The 14,748-nt window shown below is 45.9% G+C and overlaps 1 protein-coding gene across 1 annotated transcript in view; it reads right to left on the bottom strand.

Annotated features, from left to right (window-relative positions):
- Positions 1-1,499: 1,499 nt before the first annotated feature.
- The window catches only part of LOC149329297 (uncharacterized), a 52,154-nt gene continuing 38,905 nt past the window's right edge, over positions 1,500-14,748 (bottom strand). The window contains exons 10-13 of the mRNA XM_089559223.1: positions 14,146-14,272; positions 10,998-11,198; positions 7,178-7,297; positions 1,500-1,783 (exon numbers count right to left, since the gene is read on the bottom strand). Of these exons, the coding sequence (XP_089415349.1) occupies positions 1,580-1,783; positions 7,178-7,297; positions 10,998-11,198; positions 14,146-14,272 (652 nt within the window). The 3' untranslated portion in view covers positions 1,500-1,579. The remainder of the gene's footprint in view (positions 1,784-7,177; positions 7,298-10,997; positions 11,199-14,145; positions 14,273-14,748) is intronic.

Raw genomic sequence — 14,748 nt, 5'->3', positions numbered from 1 at the left:
GCTGATCCGCTGAACCAGTAAATAATCAATTTCACCTATATGGGCATTAACCCATTATCGCTACCCGAACAGCTTCAATCCGTGAACAGTAAACCCGAAAACCGGAAACGGAGCGCTAAGGCACCTAATTCGTATGTGGCCTAAATACACAATTCGACTGTTAATTTTTTTCCTGTCTCTCTTCCTCTGCTTTCCTTGGACGCAATGCGGCCAAACCTCAATTAGTTTTTCATGCCGCTCATTTTTTTTCCGCCCTGTGCTTTTGTTCATCACCGCGATCCTTTGCGACGAATATAAAGACAAACGTATTTGATTACATTGATACCGAAACCGTAAAGTTTTTCAGAGCAGAAGCAAGAGGCCCCGTGCTATAAAGTGCCGCTACTTTCTTGAACATGCTTGTACATAGATAAAAGCGTTGCACATTTATAATGGCCGCGACAGCTTGTGCTCTGTATTTAAAAGGACTAAAATGTTTGTCAATATCATCATCATCATCATCATCATCATCATCATCAGGCTGACTACACCCACTGCAGGGCAAAGGCCTCTGCCATATCTCTCCAATTAACCCAGTCCTTTGTCAGTTGCCGCCACTGTATCCCCCCAAACTTCTTAATCTCATCCGCCCACCTAACTTTCTGCCGTCCCCTGCTACGTTTGCTTTCTCTTGGAATCCACTCCGTTACCCTTAAGGACCAGCGGTTATCTTGCCTTCGCATTACATGCCCTGCCCAAGCCCATTTCTTCCTCTTGATTTCAATTAAGATGTCATTAACCCGCGTTTGTTCCCTCACCCACTCCGCCCTCTTCCGATCTCTTAACGTCAATATAGATCTCTCTTTAAACACTAACCGAGGAGTCGATTTGCAGAAATAGGTGTGTGAATGAGTTGCTTAGGCGCGAATATGAGTTTGAATTGGTCGCAAATCTTGGATCACCTGCTGGTATAATATGTTATGTACGGCGGGAGCTGCAGTCACTATCAAGGACCACATTTCTCCCGCATATTGTAACGAACGACAACTGCTTGCGTATTTCACTGCCCCAGAGCATCAGAAATTTCATGCATGACACAATGCAGCGACACGGGGCATGACACAAAAGTGAACAAAAAAAAAACGCCAGTACGTCGCTATTATTTTCGCAACAGCCACGAGCTGGGCCATTTGGTTTTCACTAGAAGGCGCAGTTCTAGTGCAAACGGAGAATACAGGAAGCATTCCACAGCACAGAACACCCCCCCCCCCCCCCCCCTCTCTTTCTACTTTATTTACAGAACTCAGCTTTCCTCCATAAACCTATCGGATCGTGTCCTCTTGAAACACAAAGATATAATTTAGTGGGCCGCATCCGGGCTGCGGGTGATGTGGGGGCGACGGCTTCTCTTCTACCAAGACTGAGGCCTAGGAAACAATATGAAATGAGATCAAGATGAAACGAGAAAAGAACCAAAGCGTAACGAAATAATCTTCCTTTGTGGACAACAATATCAATAATGTATCTAGGGCGGTCTTGGGAAGCGCGTTCGCTCTGAAGTATTCTCCTTTACTTAGTGATGCTGGCAGCTGAGTAAAATTTATCTATGGTATTCATGACATGGTCGAGAGTAATCTAAATTTTCGCAGCATTCTGTCATATCCGGCGTGGTGTAGGTGTTTTGGAAACAAAAGGTCAGATTGCTCAGCAGGTAGAGTTTGTCGAAACGTTGGTCCGAGTAGTCGATATCCATAGCGGCTATGGTGTACTTCAGCCGCGTGTAATTCTTCTTGGCTTCACATAGCTGTTGAGAGAGAAAAAAATATATATCAACAATCGCACTACTTTTCGTAAAATGCGAAGACAGAACTCACTATTGCAAAAAACTCAGTGAGGCATAGCCGGCGATATCACCGTAGTCATGTTAGTGATCGTGAACTGGATGAACAAAAAAGGGGTGCTTGTGACTGTTGTACAAAGATATTGCTGGAGAGGCGTTCCTGAGTCAGAAGTGTCAGAGGGAGCTTAATTGTGGCGGACTTGCTGAATTAACACTTGTTTTTGTATGGTGTGCAAAATGACGCGTAGCATGTGATAGAAGAGGAATACGTTGCAACGAATGCATTGCATGTTATCTCCGTCAGCGGGCTGCAAGATTTTGGATATCCTTAGGAAATACTTACTTCCAGCAGAAAAAAAGGCGACCGGATCTCTACTTTTGTTCTCAAGCAGTATTAGCGTGGCACACTGACATATTAGAAAATTAAATGGCTCCTTTCTCCAACAAACAATTTTCAGCTATGATTTAAGAGATCCGTGCCATATAGAGAGAAACCCTGATATGACTGCAACCCCTTTTATGTTTGTTTGTATGTTTGTTCTTTTTATTGTTATGCATGTTCCCATCATCGCCGTTGGAAACCAATATGCCCCCCCCCCCCTTATGTAATGCCTTCGGGCCTTTAAGTGATCAATAAATGAAATGAAATGAAATGAAATAACCGCCTGACTATCCAAACTGTTCCCACAGGAGAAATTTCTTGCAATAACCACGTCTTGCATCTCGTGCCGCATTACTAAGTGGGTTCATTAGAATTAACTGCCGAGGAGATATTTCGCTCGTGTGGTGAAATAAGAGGACCGCCTCTCGTTTGATATTCCCGCTATCGATAAGCAGGGAACAATATGTATCAGGAGACGTTTCGGCAACAGAACCTGTAAAAACAGAATCCTCCGCTACTTTACACGAGTCTAAAGTCGTTTACTTTCACGCTTGGGCAGGAGTGGCATGTCGTGTTTTCATGAACGTACACGTCTTATCGGATGTGCCTGAGATAAAAATGCAGCAGGTGGTCTTTTATTCCAACCAGAACGGGTTGATATCTGTACCCCGAATCTAAGGTTTGTACCTTATATTCCAGTTATGCGGCGGAGGCTTTTAATTCACTTTTGGTTCTATTTCTTGTATGCGTATATCGCGTTCATTTTTGACGGTTATTTAGAAATGAGTGAAACCGAGCAGTGCAAAACGAGTAGGCCTTTCTTTTTGGCTTTTGCTATTAGATGTTCCTGCATCTTTTGTGCCAAAGAAGATCCGCATGCATGATTCCTCACCTTCTGCAAATTGTAAAAGAGTTGAGTCGAGTTTGCCAAATCGAGCAGTCTCTTCATAGCTGCTGAACGCCTAAATGCTGTCTCAGCGAAGGTGTACAAAACAGTTCAATCAGCTGAATGGAAAGCATTAGGCTACTTTTTGGAATCCTGGAATCACAGCTAGGCTATCCGTCAATACAGTTTACGATGTCAAGCATGCAACAGACACTTTACTTCTACCGATACATGGCCTCGGGTGTCAAAGGTATTCTATGGTGACAGCCCGACAAACAGGACATCAAAGAAAGTAACACGCAGGGACAAAACACAGCGCTGTGCTGTGTCCCTGCGTTTTCCTTTCCTCTGTTTTTCATTCGTCGCGCTTTAGTAGAGGAATACCGTAACCAACTCACCCAAAATTTTACCCTGTCAATAGCATAAAAGTAGTTTTGGGTGAAAGATTTCAGAAGTTTTGAGTAAAGTAGGTAAACCAGGTAGCTTCTTGCGCAGCAAAGTAGGCCCAAAAATATGGAACGTTCGACGGGCGCCGTGTTTACATGTGCTCAGGCGTGTAGTTATATAGCCCTATAAGTACACGGTCTTTCTATTCGTACGATGTTAGCACTTTCACCGCCGTTCCACTTAGATTCTGTTGTCTCTAAAGAAGGTTGCATGCAATAAGTTCTGTCTATTCATTTAGAATAAATGACCTGGCACTGCTCCAGCACCTAAAGCATGCGGAGATCGCGCCAATGAGGCCGGCACCTGACCTCTTCTGGGCATTGCGGGGAAGGAGAAATATCGAAGCTTCAGCGCCAATAAAAGGCATTCAAAGACTTAGTTTTAGCAGCGTAGGGTTCATCCTGAATACTCGAATACACTGACAGCATTTTCCTCTTCCCGGCATCAGTTTTCTCGTATTGCTTTTAACGTAGTTTAGGTGGTTTTAGTAAAGGATAGTCCACAATAGCGCACATTCACACTACCAATCAGTTGATAGTAAAATTCGCAAAATATAAACAACTCCGATATGCACCCCTCGTAGATCACGAGAAAGCATTTGACTCACTCTAAACCGAAGTGGTCATGCATGCATCACGGAATCAGGGTGTGCAAGAACCTTGTGTAAAAATACAAGAAGATGTCTATTAAGGCTGCACAGCTGTCATAGACCTCCATAAAGTCAGCAATAAAATCCCAGTAAGGAAGGGTGTAAGGCACGAAGACTCGATCTCTCCAATGCTATTCACCGCCTGTTTACATGAGATATTCAAGGGCTTCAGTTGGGAATAGTTGTGGATAAGTAATCTGTGATTCGCTTATGACATTGGCATCTTAAGTAATTCGCGAGGTGAAGTGCAAAGCATAGTCAATGGGCAATTTCCTCGCTGGCGTCCCAGAACCCTCCTCGCAGCGCCGCCCTTCCTCTTCCGCTCCCCTCCTCCTGTTCTCTTTCTTCCTTCTCCTCTTTTTTTCTTTCACGGCTGTTGCGCTCTTCGGTCTATTCCTCCGGCGAGTCTGCCTCCGCGCACCGCCGCCGCGAATCTGCGCGTCTTCTGGACCGCGGCCTGGTCAGCGCGCCTCTCAATGTGCTGACGCATGAACACGTAGGTGGTGTGAACACGTAGGTGGTGGTGGAAACGTTTATTGCCAATGATGTAAATAGTAGGGGCGCCCGGTTTGCCGCAAAAGTTTGCATGATGACGAGAATTGGTCTGGGTATCGGGCATGCAGCAGTATTGGGTATTGAGCAGTCCGGGTTTGTAGTTGTCGCCAATGTGCAGCCTGCGCTATGGTGAGGGACGGAGCAGGGGGTGCGCATTCCCTTCGTTCGTCTCGGTAATAGGAGAGAATGTCACGGAAGGAGAGTGCGCGGGCCGCGGGCGAACGGACCATCGTGTGAATCGCCCTTTAACGCCAGTTTAAGTACGTGCGCAGTCGCCTTCTTTGCGCGAGGAACGTGCCGGCCACACAAATGGCTCGAAGGGCGACGCGAAAATCGCGAGCCGGCCGCCCTAGAAGCTCGCCAGGAGCAGAACAGCTGTGAAAGAAAATACGAGCAGAATCGCTTTATTAAGGCGAAATCCTTTAATGCCGCATACTGCCGTGAGCAGGGAATGCTAGCAAGTGTGTTCGAGTTCCGGCGAAGAAAAAAAAACTTTATTGAGACTGGGAATCGAACCAGCTGGGGCGTTTGGCACTTCAAGCGTAGTCGCTGCCATTCCGCCACGAACACGGTTTGAGCAAGAATAAAGGCACATCTAGTGAACGCGCGGGTTTCGTGAGTGAAATAAAACAAATAAAAAATGCAAATATGAAAAGAAACAAAATATTAAAGAAATTAAACTATAAAACATGAAAAATATTAAAGAACACAGACCGCGTGGTCCAGAAGACGCGCAGATTCGCGGCGGCGGTGCGCGGAGGCAGACTCGCCTGAGGAATAGAGTCAATAGTAGGGTCCCTAGAAATACTATCAATAGACCGAAGAGCGCAACAGCCGTGAAAGAAAAAAAGAGAAGGGAGAAAAAAAGGAGGAGGAGGGGCGGCACTGCGAGGAGGGTTCTGGGACGCCAGCGAGGAAATTGCCTAGTCAATGAAGCAGGCAAGCAGAGGAGAACAGTGAATCACAAATTAATATGCCGAAAACCAAATTAATCCTTAACTTTCTCGCAAGGAAGCAGCATTTTACAATTGGTAGTGAGGCTCTGGAAGGGGTTAAGGAATACGTCTACTTAGGGCGGGTAGTCATCGCAGATCTGGATCACCAAAGGGAAATAACTAAGAATGGGCCGGAGCGGATTCGGCCGGTTCTTTCAGACCATGAATGGCAGTTTACATGTACCCCTTAAGAGATAAGTATATAACTGCTGTATTCCACCGGTACTCGCATATGGGGCAGGAATGTGGAAACTAACAAAAGTGGTTCAACATAATTAGAAGACAACGTAGCGAGCTATGGAAAGGAAAATGATACCCGTAACGTAAAAGGGACACGAAGTGGGCAAAGTGGGTCACAGAATAAACGCAAGTTAATGGCATTCCTAACAGTAGTTAGGTGTGGGCTGGCTGGTAACAGTTCTTCGAAAACATAGCGCAAAAAAGACACGGACGACACAAAACTGGTCAGGACAGCTCCTGTCCCGTCCAGTTCTGTGTCGTCCGTGTCCTTTTTGCGCTATAGTTTCGAATAATGGCGTCCTAGACAAAATTAACAAGAATAAATGGGCTACAGTCCGGCATATAATGCGAAGGTAGTATAACCTGTGGTCGTTAAGGGTAACGGACTGAATACGAAGAGAAGGCGAGCGTAGCAGCGGGCGGCAGAAAGTTAGGTTAGGATAGTTAGAAGTATGCGGGGATAATGTCGCCGCAGTTGGCACACGACAGGGTTGATTGGAGAGACAATGGAAACGCCTCTGTCCTGCAGTGGACGTACTCAAGCTGATGATGAAGATGAAGTGCGCAGACTGACTATTGGTGTACTATGGGCCCGGAGTATGGATTTTTGGGGCCTTCATGCACACATTCCATGACAAGAAACCGAGGACGTACAAACATGCACGCAAGCTTCATTTTGTTTGTTTCGCACATAGTTCTACCTCGTGCGAAGTCTGGCTGGATGTCAATAAGTAATTACTCCCTTATTGCAAGGTTCTACGTATAGCGCCGTCCTTGAAGGCTGACGATTGTGTAAAAATTACGGATAGTGCTCAAGACAACTTACGTTCATTTGAAGCCGAATGCATTAAAATTTAATTTATATTTATTTCTTCCTTTGTAAAGACACACCTGCTCACTAGCATACAGTCGTAATGCAAAGCACACACTAAGTTCACCTGTGCTCGCTAAGAAGCAATTCGGTTTTGTGGCCTATGAGATGCGTGCTCCACTCACAATCTGAAGTTACTTGGTTCAATTCCCTGCAGCTTTAGAAATTTTTTCGTTGCTGATGACATAATTGGGGGTTTTCTAGAAGAGTTTTCCTGAGCGCTGACAACCAAAAGAACGCGTGATAGATGTGCCTAGCCTGTAGCAGCAGTTGGGAAGACCGCGCCCTCATTGTAAGCAGTAGAAGGCAATATGACGAGCAAGCCAACCTCACCTTGTATCGAAGCGACCGCGTTCCGTCGTTAGTGAAAAGCCAGTTTTCATTCTTGTCGAATATGAATTCGCTCATGGCTGCAGCGTCCCACTTGAAATTCCATTCCGAATGCTGGCAGACCTGCGCAGCGAACACGCGAATTTCTTTGGTGCGGGCAATATGTGGCAATAAGCGGCGCTTTATCGAAAGCCTCCCAACGGGTAAGATGTACGCGAGGATGGGAGGCCAGTGGAACAGCGATCCCAGATGTGTGGTGCACCGTCGCCATTGAAGCCAGCTAAGGTTTACCCCCCAAAATTAAATCGCACACCGGTGACTAAATATGCGACCGTACGCATGTTCAAAGGACAAAGGAAACAAACATTGCACACGTAGTAGTTCTGAAAGCGAGCAAGACCATATCAATAAACACCCGCTTGTTGATAAGCGCAGAGCATTTGTTCTCGTACTCACATCAGCATTTTTATAAAGATGGTTGTAATCCTGAGATTTCGCCCAATGTGCTCCAATCAGGATAATTAGTGTCATGCAGCCGGTCAAAAGCAACTCCTCCTGACAGTTAAAGCAATTTCATTTTCAACTTCTCTAGTTCAGTTTTATTCCACAAAGTCAGAAACTTGCAACTGCTGCCGCGCCTGTGACGTTTCTTGGATTGCCGGTCATGAATGGGCATGCGGGCGAACACGCCAAACCGTACTACAGCGCAAGGGGTCACGAAGGGGCCAGTAAGGAATGCAGCCGTCTTTAAAAGTGCTTTCACTCGCTGATACTGTGACATACCAACGCCTACCTCCTGCATTTAATTAATTACGTGTTACAAGAAACGCTTTACGATACCGCGGTGACAAATGACGAAGTTAGTGGCGTACCACGCTACCATGTTTGCCCTAGAGCTGGCAAAAATGGGTGGTTTTAATCTCACGTAAGCGCTGCCAACAATGCCACAATGCTGTAATAGGCTGCAGCATGGTTTCGAGTCATTGCCTTTTTTTAGTCTCTACAGGGTGTTCCGTATTTATCTCTCTGGGTTGCAAAAAAATTATCCTACGCAAACTACTTGCCTGTTAGTGCTCAAGCATGGACCGTAGGGTAGCTTATGAAGATCATGGCTGATTGTAACATCTAATCAGTGTTGTTGGCGTCGATCATGCGTGCTCCTGGTTGTTTGCAGAGTATATTTTTTCGTGTTCCGTGCAATAAACCTTCAGTTGCTAGTCAGCGCCTGTCCCGTCTTCTTTTCTTGTGTCCCTGTTCTTGCGCTGTTTTTTTCTCAAGTAGCTTATGATATTCTGCGTTTTTCGGTAAACAATTTAAACGTCGGAACTTACCCGAATTGTCTGAAATCAGCGAAAAACTGCAGTCGTCTGCACGCAGAATTTTCGTCTAGGCGAGCGCAGCAGCAGATTTGACAGGCTGCGCCATCTGGGGTATCGCAAGACCTACCCAAGCTCCGAGCAAGAATATAGATTGTCTCGCTGTTCGCCAGATGGCGCAAGCTCTCAAATCGGCTACTCAACTCACCTCGATGAAAATTCTGCGCGCAGACGACCGTCCAGTTTTTCGCTGATTCCGGGCAGTCCAGGCAAGTTTCGTTGTTAAATTATTTATCGAATAACGCAGACTGTCACGAGCTACTCTATGGTCAGTTCTTGAGCAGAAAAAGACCAGTTGTTTGCGCGGGATAATTTTTTACAACCAGGACAGATAAATACAGAACGCCCTGTATATAAAAGACAACCAAAAAAACACTTTCAGCTGTGCGATATCAATAGTGGCATCCTATTTGTCGTTACGTCACAAGGTGTTAGCAGGTGAAGCTCGATCACCGCTTCTGGAATACAGGACGGACGGACTATGCTGCAATAACACACTCGGAGTGCTAGCTGCGTGCCGAAGTACAAATTGACATCGCGACGGCTCACGCGGCCGCATTCCCGAACACGCCTTACAGCTGTCATGTGATCACCACACAGCGGAAAACTGAGCTGGTTCAATGCGCGTACCCCTCCAAACAAGTTACTTACACGATGGCAAGTAAAGAATGGCAAGCGCACTTGCGTGCCTCTTTTCCTGCTTGCTTATTACAGTATTAGGATTCCCTCATTAGCACATGATCAGCGTGTGGGTGAGTTGTTGTTATTGTAGTCACAGTATAGCAATGAGTACTAACATAATTGCAGGAGCAGTGCGCCAAACAAAGCAGGCAGCCTGAACACCGGTACCAGCACTGCAAATGAAGCTCTCATTACACCACAACATGAAAGCGCACACCCGAAATGTTCGCCGCTATCTCTGTTGCTTGAAGATTTCGAGGACAGGAGCAAACGTCAGTTTTTGTTCTTAATATTTCAACGTATCTTAAGAGACCTTATGAGCTTAAATAAGTGATGCATTCGTGTTTAAGAGCGTCGAAAACAACACCCAGAATACATGGGCGTTAATGTGTACTAAGTAGCTGCTTGGCAGTAAAGAAAGGCTGAATGGCGACTTGTTCTACAAAAATATTTCATCTTTCTTTTGTTCTTTCCTTTGTGCTTTTGTCCGGATTTTGGAGCCTTCTAATTTTTTTCCTGGGCGGCCAGGACTCTCTTTGAAGTGGCGGTAAATTCGACCTTTTTAATTAAAAATGCAGCTCTCATTATCTGGCTATCATACATTTAGGCACAGATGGATTTTAGCTCATATTGAGAGCAAGTCGATGCCAACAGCCTCCCTTCAATTTTCGCACTCGCATGAGCTGGGATACGAACACAGCCATGATAGAAATTGCAACAAATATACCTGAAAGAGATTGTATGGAAACGTATTACATTAGGATTGCCGGAAAAGAAAAGTTCGTCATCAGGCTTTATCATTTGGGTAGCTATATGAATGACTTGGAATTTTGTACTGATGAGAGGAGGGGAATCACTTTTGTTTTTTTATTTGTAAGGTTTGTTTCCGGCTGCAAACTAATGTTTTGTTACAGCATGTAGCTTTTCGGTGTGATAAATTCTTTTCGGGGCGATAAATCAAGTTGTGAGTACGCTCTTGGTCTTCCTATTCGTTATTTCATGTGTGTTTACGTCTAGATGTAAAGAGTAAAACGTGCTTTCCTACAAAATGAAAAACTTGCTAATGCGTCTTTTTCTAGGTCTAAATGGTTGTGTATAATTTGTTTCCGCTACAATCTCTAGATCGAAGGCGACCGAGAAATAATATTCTTTATTTATAAACGCCTGCCGTAGTCATGTAAAGGCGGATATGGTGGTACTTGTCGCGCACGTTCTTCTTAATCCAGTGTGGCACATTTCAATTTCAGAACTGTTTTGGATGATTCTGGAAGTAAATTTATATTAATGGCTTTATTAAAGTTAATCGACTCCCTCTCAGGATTCCTTGTTTACGTGTTTTTCGGTCAATGGCTACATTACCATCTATATCCTCAGGAAACTGTACTGCTTGCAACACACAGTGGTGAATGTGTGTGTGTGTGTTGGGGGGGGGGGGGGGGTGAATAACATCCATGCCCTGAATAATTTTAAAGCTCTCTATCTCCCACGTACTTGCGCTCGTGTGTGTGTAGGTAGTCTTTGTCAAAAGTAACCAGGCTGCATGGTTTGCTTGTAGTGGAGCCCTTGTGACTTTCCTGAAGACCAAAAGTTGTTGGAAGGTAAGAAGACCCCCAGTCCTTACCTTTAACGACCATTTCAGCTTCGAGGTAGCTGTAAGGGCTCCACTGTATGAGCTAGAAGCAAACCATGCAGCCTGGTTACTTTTGACAAAGACTGTACGTTTACGCCAGGGTACATGTGGAAATTTTTCTTTCTCCGGGTCTTACCTCTAGAACGTCCACCAGTTGAGGTTCATCGAAGCGCGTGCACTGATGCATGATCGAGTAGTTCCGCGGCTCGCTGTCGCCCTCAACGTATGGATCCGGGTAGCGGGGTCTGTACCGACGAAGCGCAATCCCCACAGACAAAGCCAGCGTAGTGGGAAGCCGAGCCTCAGCAATAGTCTCGAACATCTTGTGCCAGAGGCGCTGTGCCGTTATTCAGGACGGGCGAAAGATAAAAAACAAGCGGTAAGCACCGGCGATTTCTTAGGTCTGTTTCTGCCTCTGTTCCTGACATTCTTGCCAACATATTCTAGCCTGACACTACACATAGGCCCTCTTGACGTTCAGCGCGCGTGTAACACCACAGGCCTTTAATTTTAGCTTTGTTGGTGATGAAAATTCATAGCATGCCTATGGCAGTAATTCGTGCCATCCTGCTGCGCCTGCGGTTGCCGTACCGCAGCCCGTAGATGCCAGGGAATGTGTTAAGTCATTAGCAGTAACCTGAAGCACTGATCTCTGAGAGGATGGATGATCAGTTCCTTCTAGCCATTTTGCGCTTGCAGCGTGGAATGTTAGCCATTGAAACATTAAAATTAGTGATTTCTTGCGGTTTCTCTCCGCGCAGTCAAAGTGAAAACACATTTAATTGCACGTGTCCGATAGAAAAGCAAATCTTGCTTCTGTTCAAAAAGCTCTTTCACATTAAGCTGATCACTCAAAGGATATAGCCGGGATTCTAAGGAGCACTTGGGATTGCTCCGGCTATGAAGCATTTACTTCTCTCACGCGCAACAGAACCTGCAAAGTCGTCGTCTCCGTTCGACGTGAACTTACAGATGTGCTCCACTGGGTTCCCCCACACAACGACAACCAGTATCATCTCTTGTGTGAGTGACCTGTCTTCGTTAATGAAAGACGTAAGCTGTGTTGCGCTCTGGACCACCTTGATCCTCGCCCTTTCACAGAGGCCAAGACCATCGGTCCGTGGCCACAACACTCGACTACCATCAAGGCTCACAAGGCGCTGTTTTGTTTTTTCCGAGAGACTGCCTTGAACGATGGACTGTGACTGTCTCTCGTTCCTTCTCTCTTCCCTTTTAATCCCTCATTCTCTTCCCCAGTGCAGGGTAGCCAACCGGAAATCTTCCTGGTTAACATCCCTGCCTTTCCCTCTCTGTATCTCTCTCTGGGAATGCTGTCTTTGAACATAGCCAGTGCCGCTTCAGAACACAGTTTTGCGATTTTTGCTCTATGGTAGAGACCTCCCAAGAGCTGGCAGCGATGAGTTTGCGTGACAGCATGAAGCATCGTTGGAGAAAGTATATGTCGCGTGTCGTCGGTGCGTGAAATAAACTGCTGGTGGTTTAGCACTGCTAAACGTGAAATACTGAGCGAAAGCGACGTTTTTCACAGGTGGACACCTCCACCTCGTACCTGAAAGCGCGATGGAGTTTTCTACGTCCCAGGTAGGCAGTTATGCGCTTCTTCTGCAACAGCGCAACGGCACAAGGCCAGAGGACAAGAAGGGACGATACAGCGCTGTGTATCGTCCCTTCTTGTCCTCCGGCCTTGTACCGTTGCGCTGTTGGACAAGAAATCATGCCTGACCAATGTGCCCATCAGTTATTGTTGTAGAGTTATGTGCGTCTTCAACTTTTTCATCGTCAGCGCCAATTCACCTTATGTACGCCGGTGGGCAGACACATGATCAGTGATTCATTTTGCTCTCCTTTTTTTAACAGACATGCTAACGACCATTTGGTCGGGTCAGGACCTACGGATTCATCATCATCATCAGCCTGACTACACCCACTGCCGGGCAAAGGCCTCTCCCCTGTCTCTCCAATTAACCCTGTCCTTTGCCAGTTGCGGCCATTGTATCTCCGCAAATTTCTTAATCTCATCCACCCACCTAACTTTCTGCCGTCCCCTGCTACGTTTGCCTTCTCTTGGAATCCACTCCGTTACCCTTAAGGACCAGCGGTCAACATGCCTTCGCATTACATGCTCTGCCCAAGCCCATTTCTTCCTCTTGATTTCAACTAGGATATAATTAACCCGCGTTTGTTCCCTCACCAACTCCGCCCTCTTCCGATCTCTTAACGTTACACCTATCATTTTTCTTTCCATAGCTGACTGCGTTGCCCTTAACTTAAGCTGAACCCTCTTTGTTAGCCTCCACGTTTGTGCCCCATAGGTGAGTACCGGTAAGATACAGCTGTTGTATACTTTTCTCTTGAGGGATATTGGCAAACTGCCATTCATGATCCGAGAGAACCTGCCATATGCGCTCCACCCCATTCTTATTCTTCTAGTTATTTCCCTCTCATGATCCGGATCTGCGGTCACTACCTGCCCTAAGTAGACATATTCTCTTGCTACTTCCAGCACCTTGCTAACAATTGCGAACTGCTGTTCCCTTGCTAGGCTGTTGAACATTACTTTGGTTTTCTGCATGTTAATTCTTAGCCCCACCGTTCTGCTGTGCCTGTCTAACTCATTGATCATGCTTTGTAGTTCTTGTCCTGAGTGGCTTAGCAAGGCAATGTCATCAGCGAGTCGCAAATTACTCAGGTATTCTCCATTAACTCTTATCCCCAACTCTTCCCATTTCAGGCCCCGGAATACCTCCTGTGAGCAGGCAGTGAACAGCATTGGCGTGATCGTGTCTCCCTGCCTGACACCTTTCCGTATTGGAATTTTATTGCGGACTTTACGGAGGACTATGGTAGCTGTGCAGTCGTTATTGATACCTTCAACACAACACTCTTCTACACCCTGATTCCGCAATTCCTGCATGACAGCTGAGGTTTCCACTGAGTCAAATGCTTCCTCGTAATCAATGAAGTCTATATATAGGGGTGCGGATTAGTGCAGCGTAAAGAGGCCGATTAGCAGGCAGTATCGCAGTATAGGCACATACTCAGTGCATACGCGCAAGAGACGATACTCCTAGCCTCTGAGCGTCCGGATTTCTTCTTTCTCACTCATAAACCCTGTTAACACTTGTCGCGCTACGCTGAATGTCGTTTCCTGCTCAGGAGAAAGTGGCGCGATCCCAGTAGCCCCGCGTGTCATTCCAAATGTCCGTTGAAGATTCTAAAACTAAATAGAAAAGAAAGCATATCCCCAACGTTCGAGCACATACCAGTGAGAATGGGTAATCACTGCTGGGGCTATATATAAATGATGGAGGCATCATAAGACAGTTCGGATTCATCTTATCCTCGGCCGCCTGGTGTGCCAAGCCAATCAGGATGTCCACCACGGCATTCCTGAAGGGAGACAACATTTTAGAAGTGATTTTGTTATGACACCATCGCCTGCATTCGCTCTCTACCTTTTCTTATCCTTCTCTTCCCATCTCCCCGTGCTGAATGGAAGGCATGGTAATGTTACCACTTATCGACCTCCTTTCCTTTCTTCTCATTAGTCTATATGGTCTCCCTCTCAAACACAAGGCATAGATCACAGGAGACCTGCTTAACAGCAACTAATTTCACGAACTTTAACACCCTTGTTCATCTAAAGCACTGAATACTAAATGATAAATGACTGAGAGAGAGAGAGAGAGAGAGAGTATTAAGTGTATCTCAGGTTACGTGGTCCATTTTGATGGAAAATCCATACAGAAGCGCATTTAAATTGCGCTTAATTCTTCACCAAGCAAGCGACTGTGCAGACCTCGCACACTTACGTGTATGTGAATAAAAAAGGGTGTTCGAAAGTGAAGGACAACTACAAAAGATTT

This window comes from Amblyomma mixtum, chromosome 9 (genome assembly GCF_055824585.1).
Source record: "Amblyomma mixtum isolate Tamu chromosome 9, ASM5582458v1, whole genome shotgun sequence".
In the NCBI taxonomy this organism is placed as follows: domain Eukaryota; kingdom Metazoa; phylum Arthropoda; class Arachnida; order Ixodida; family Ixodidae; genus Amblyomma; species Amblyomma mixtum.
This window is presented reverse-complemented; position numbering and strand designations above follow the sequence as displayed.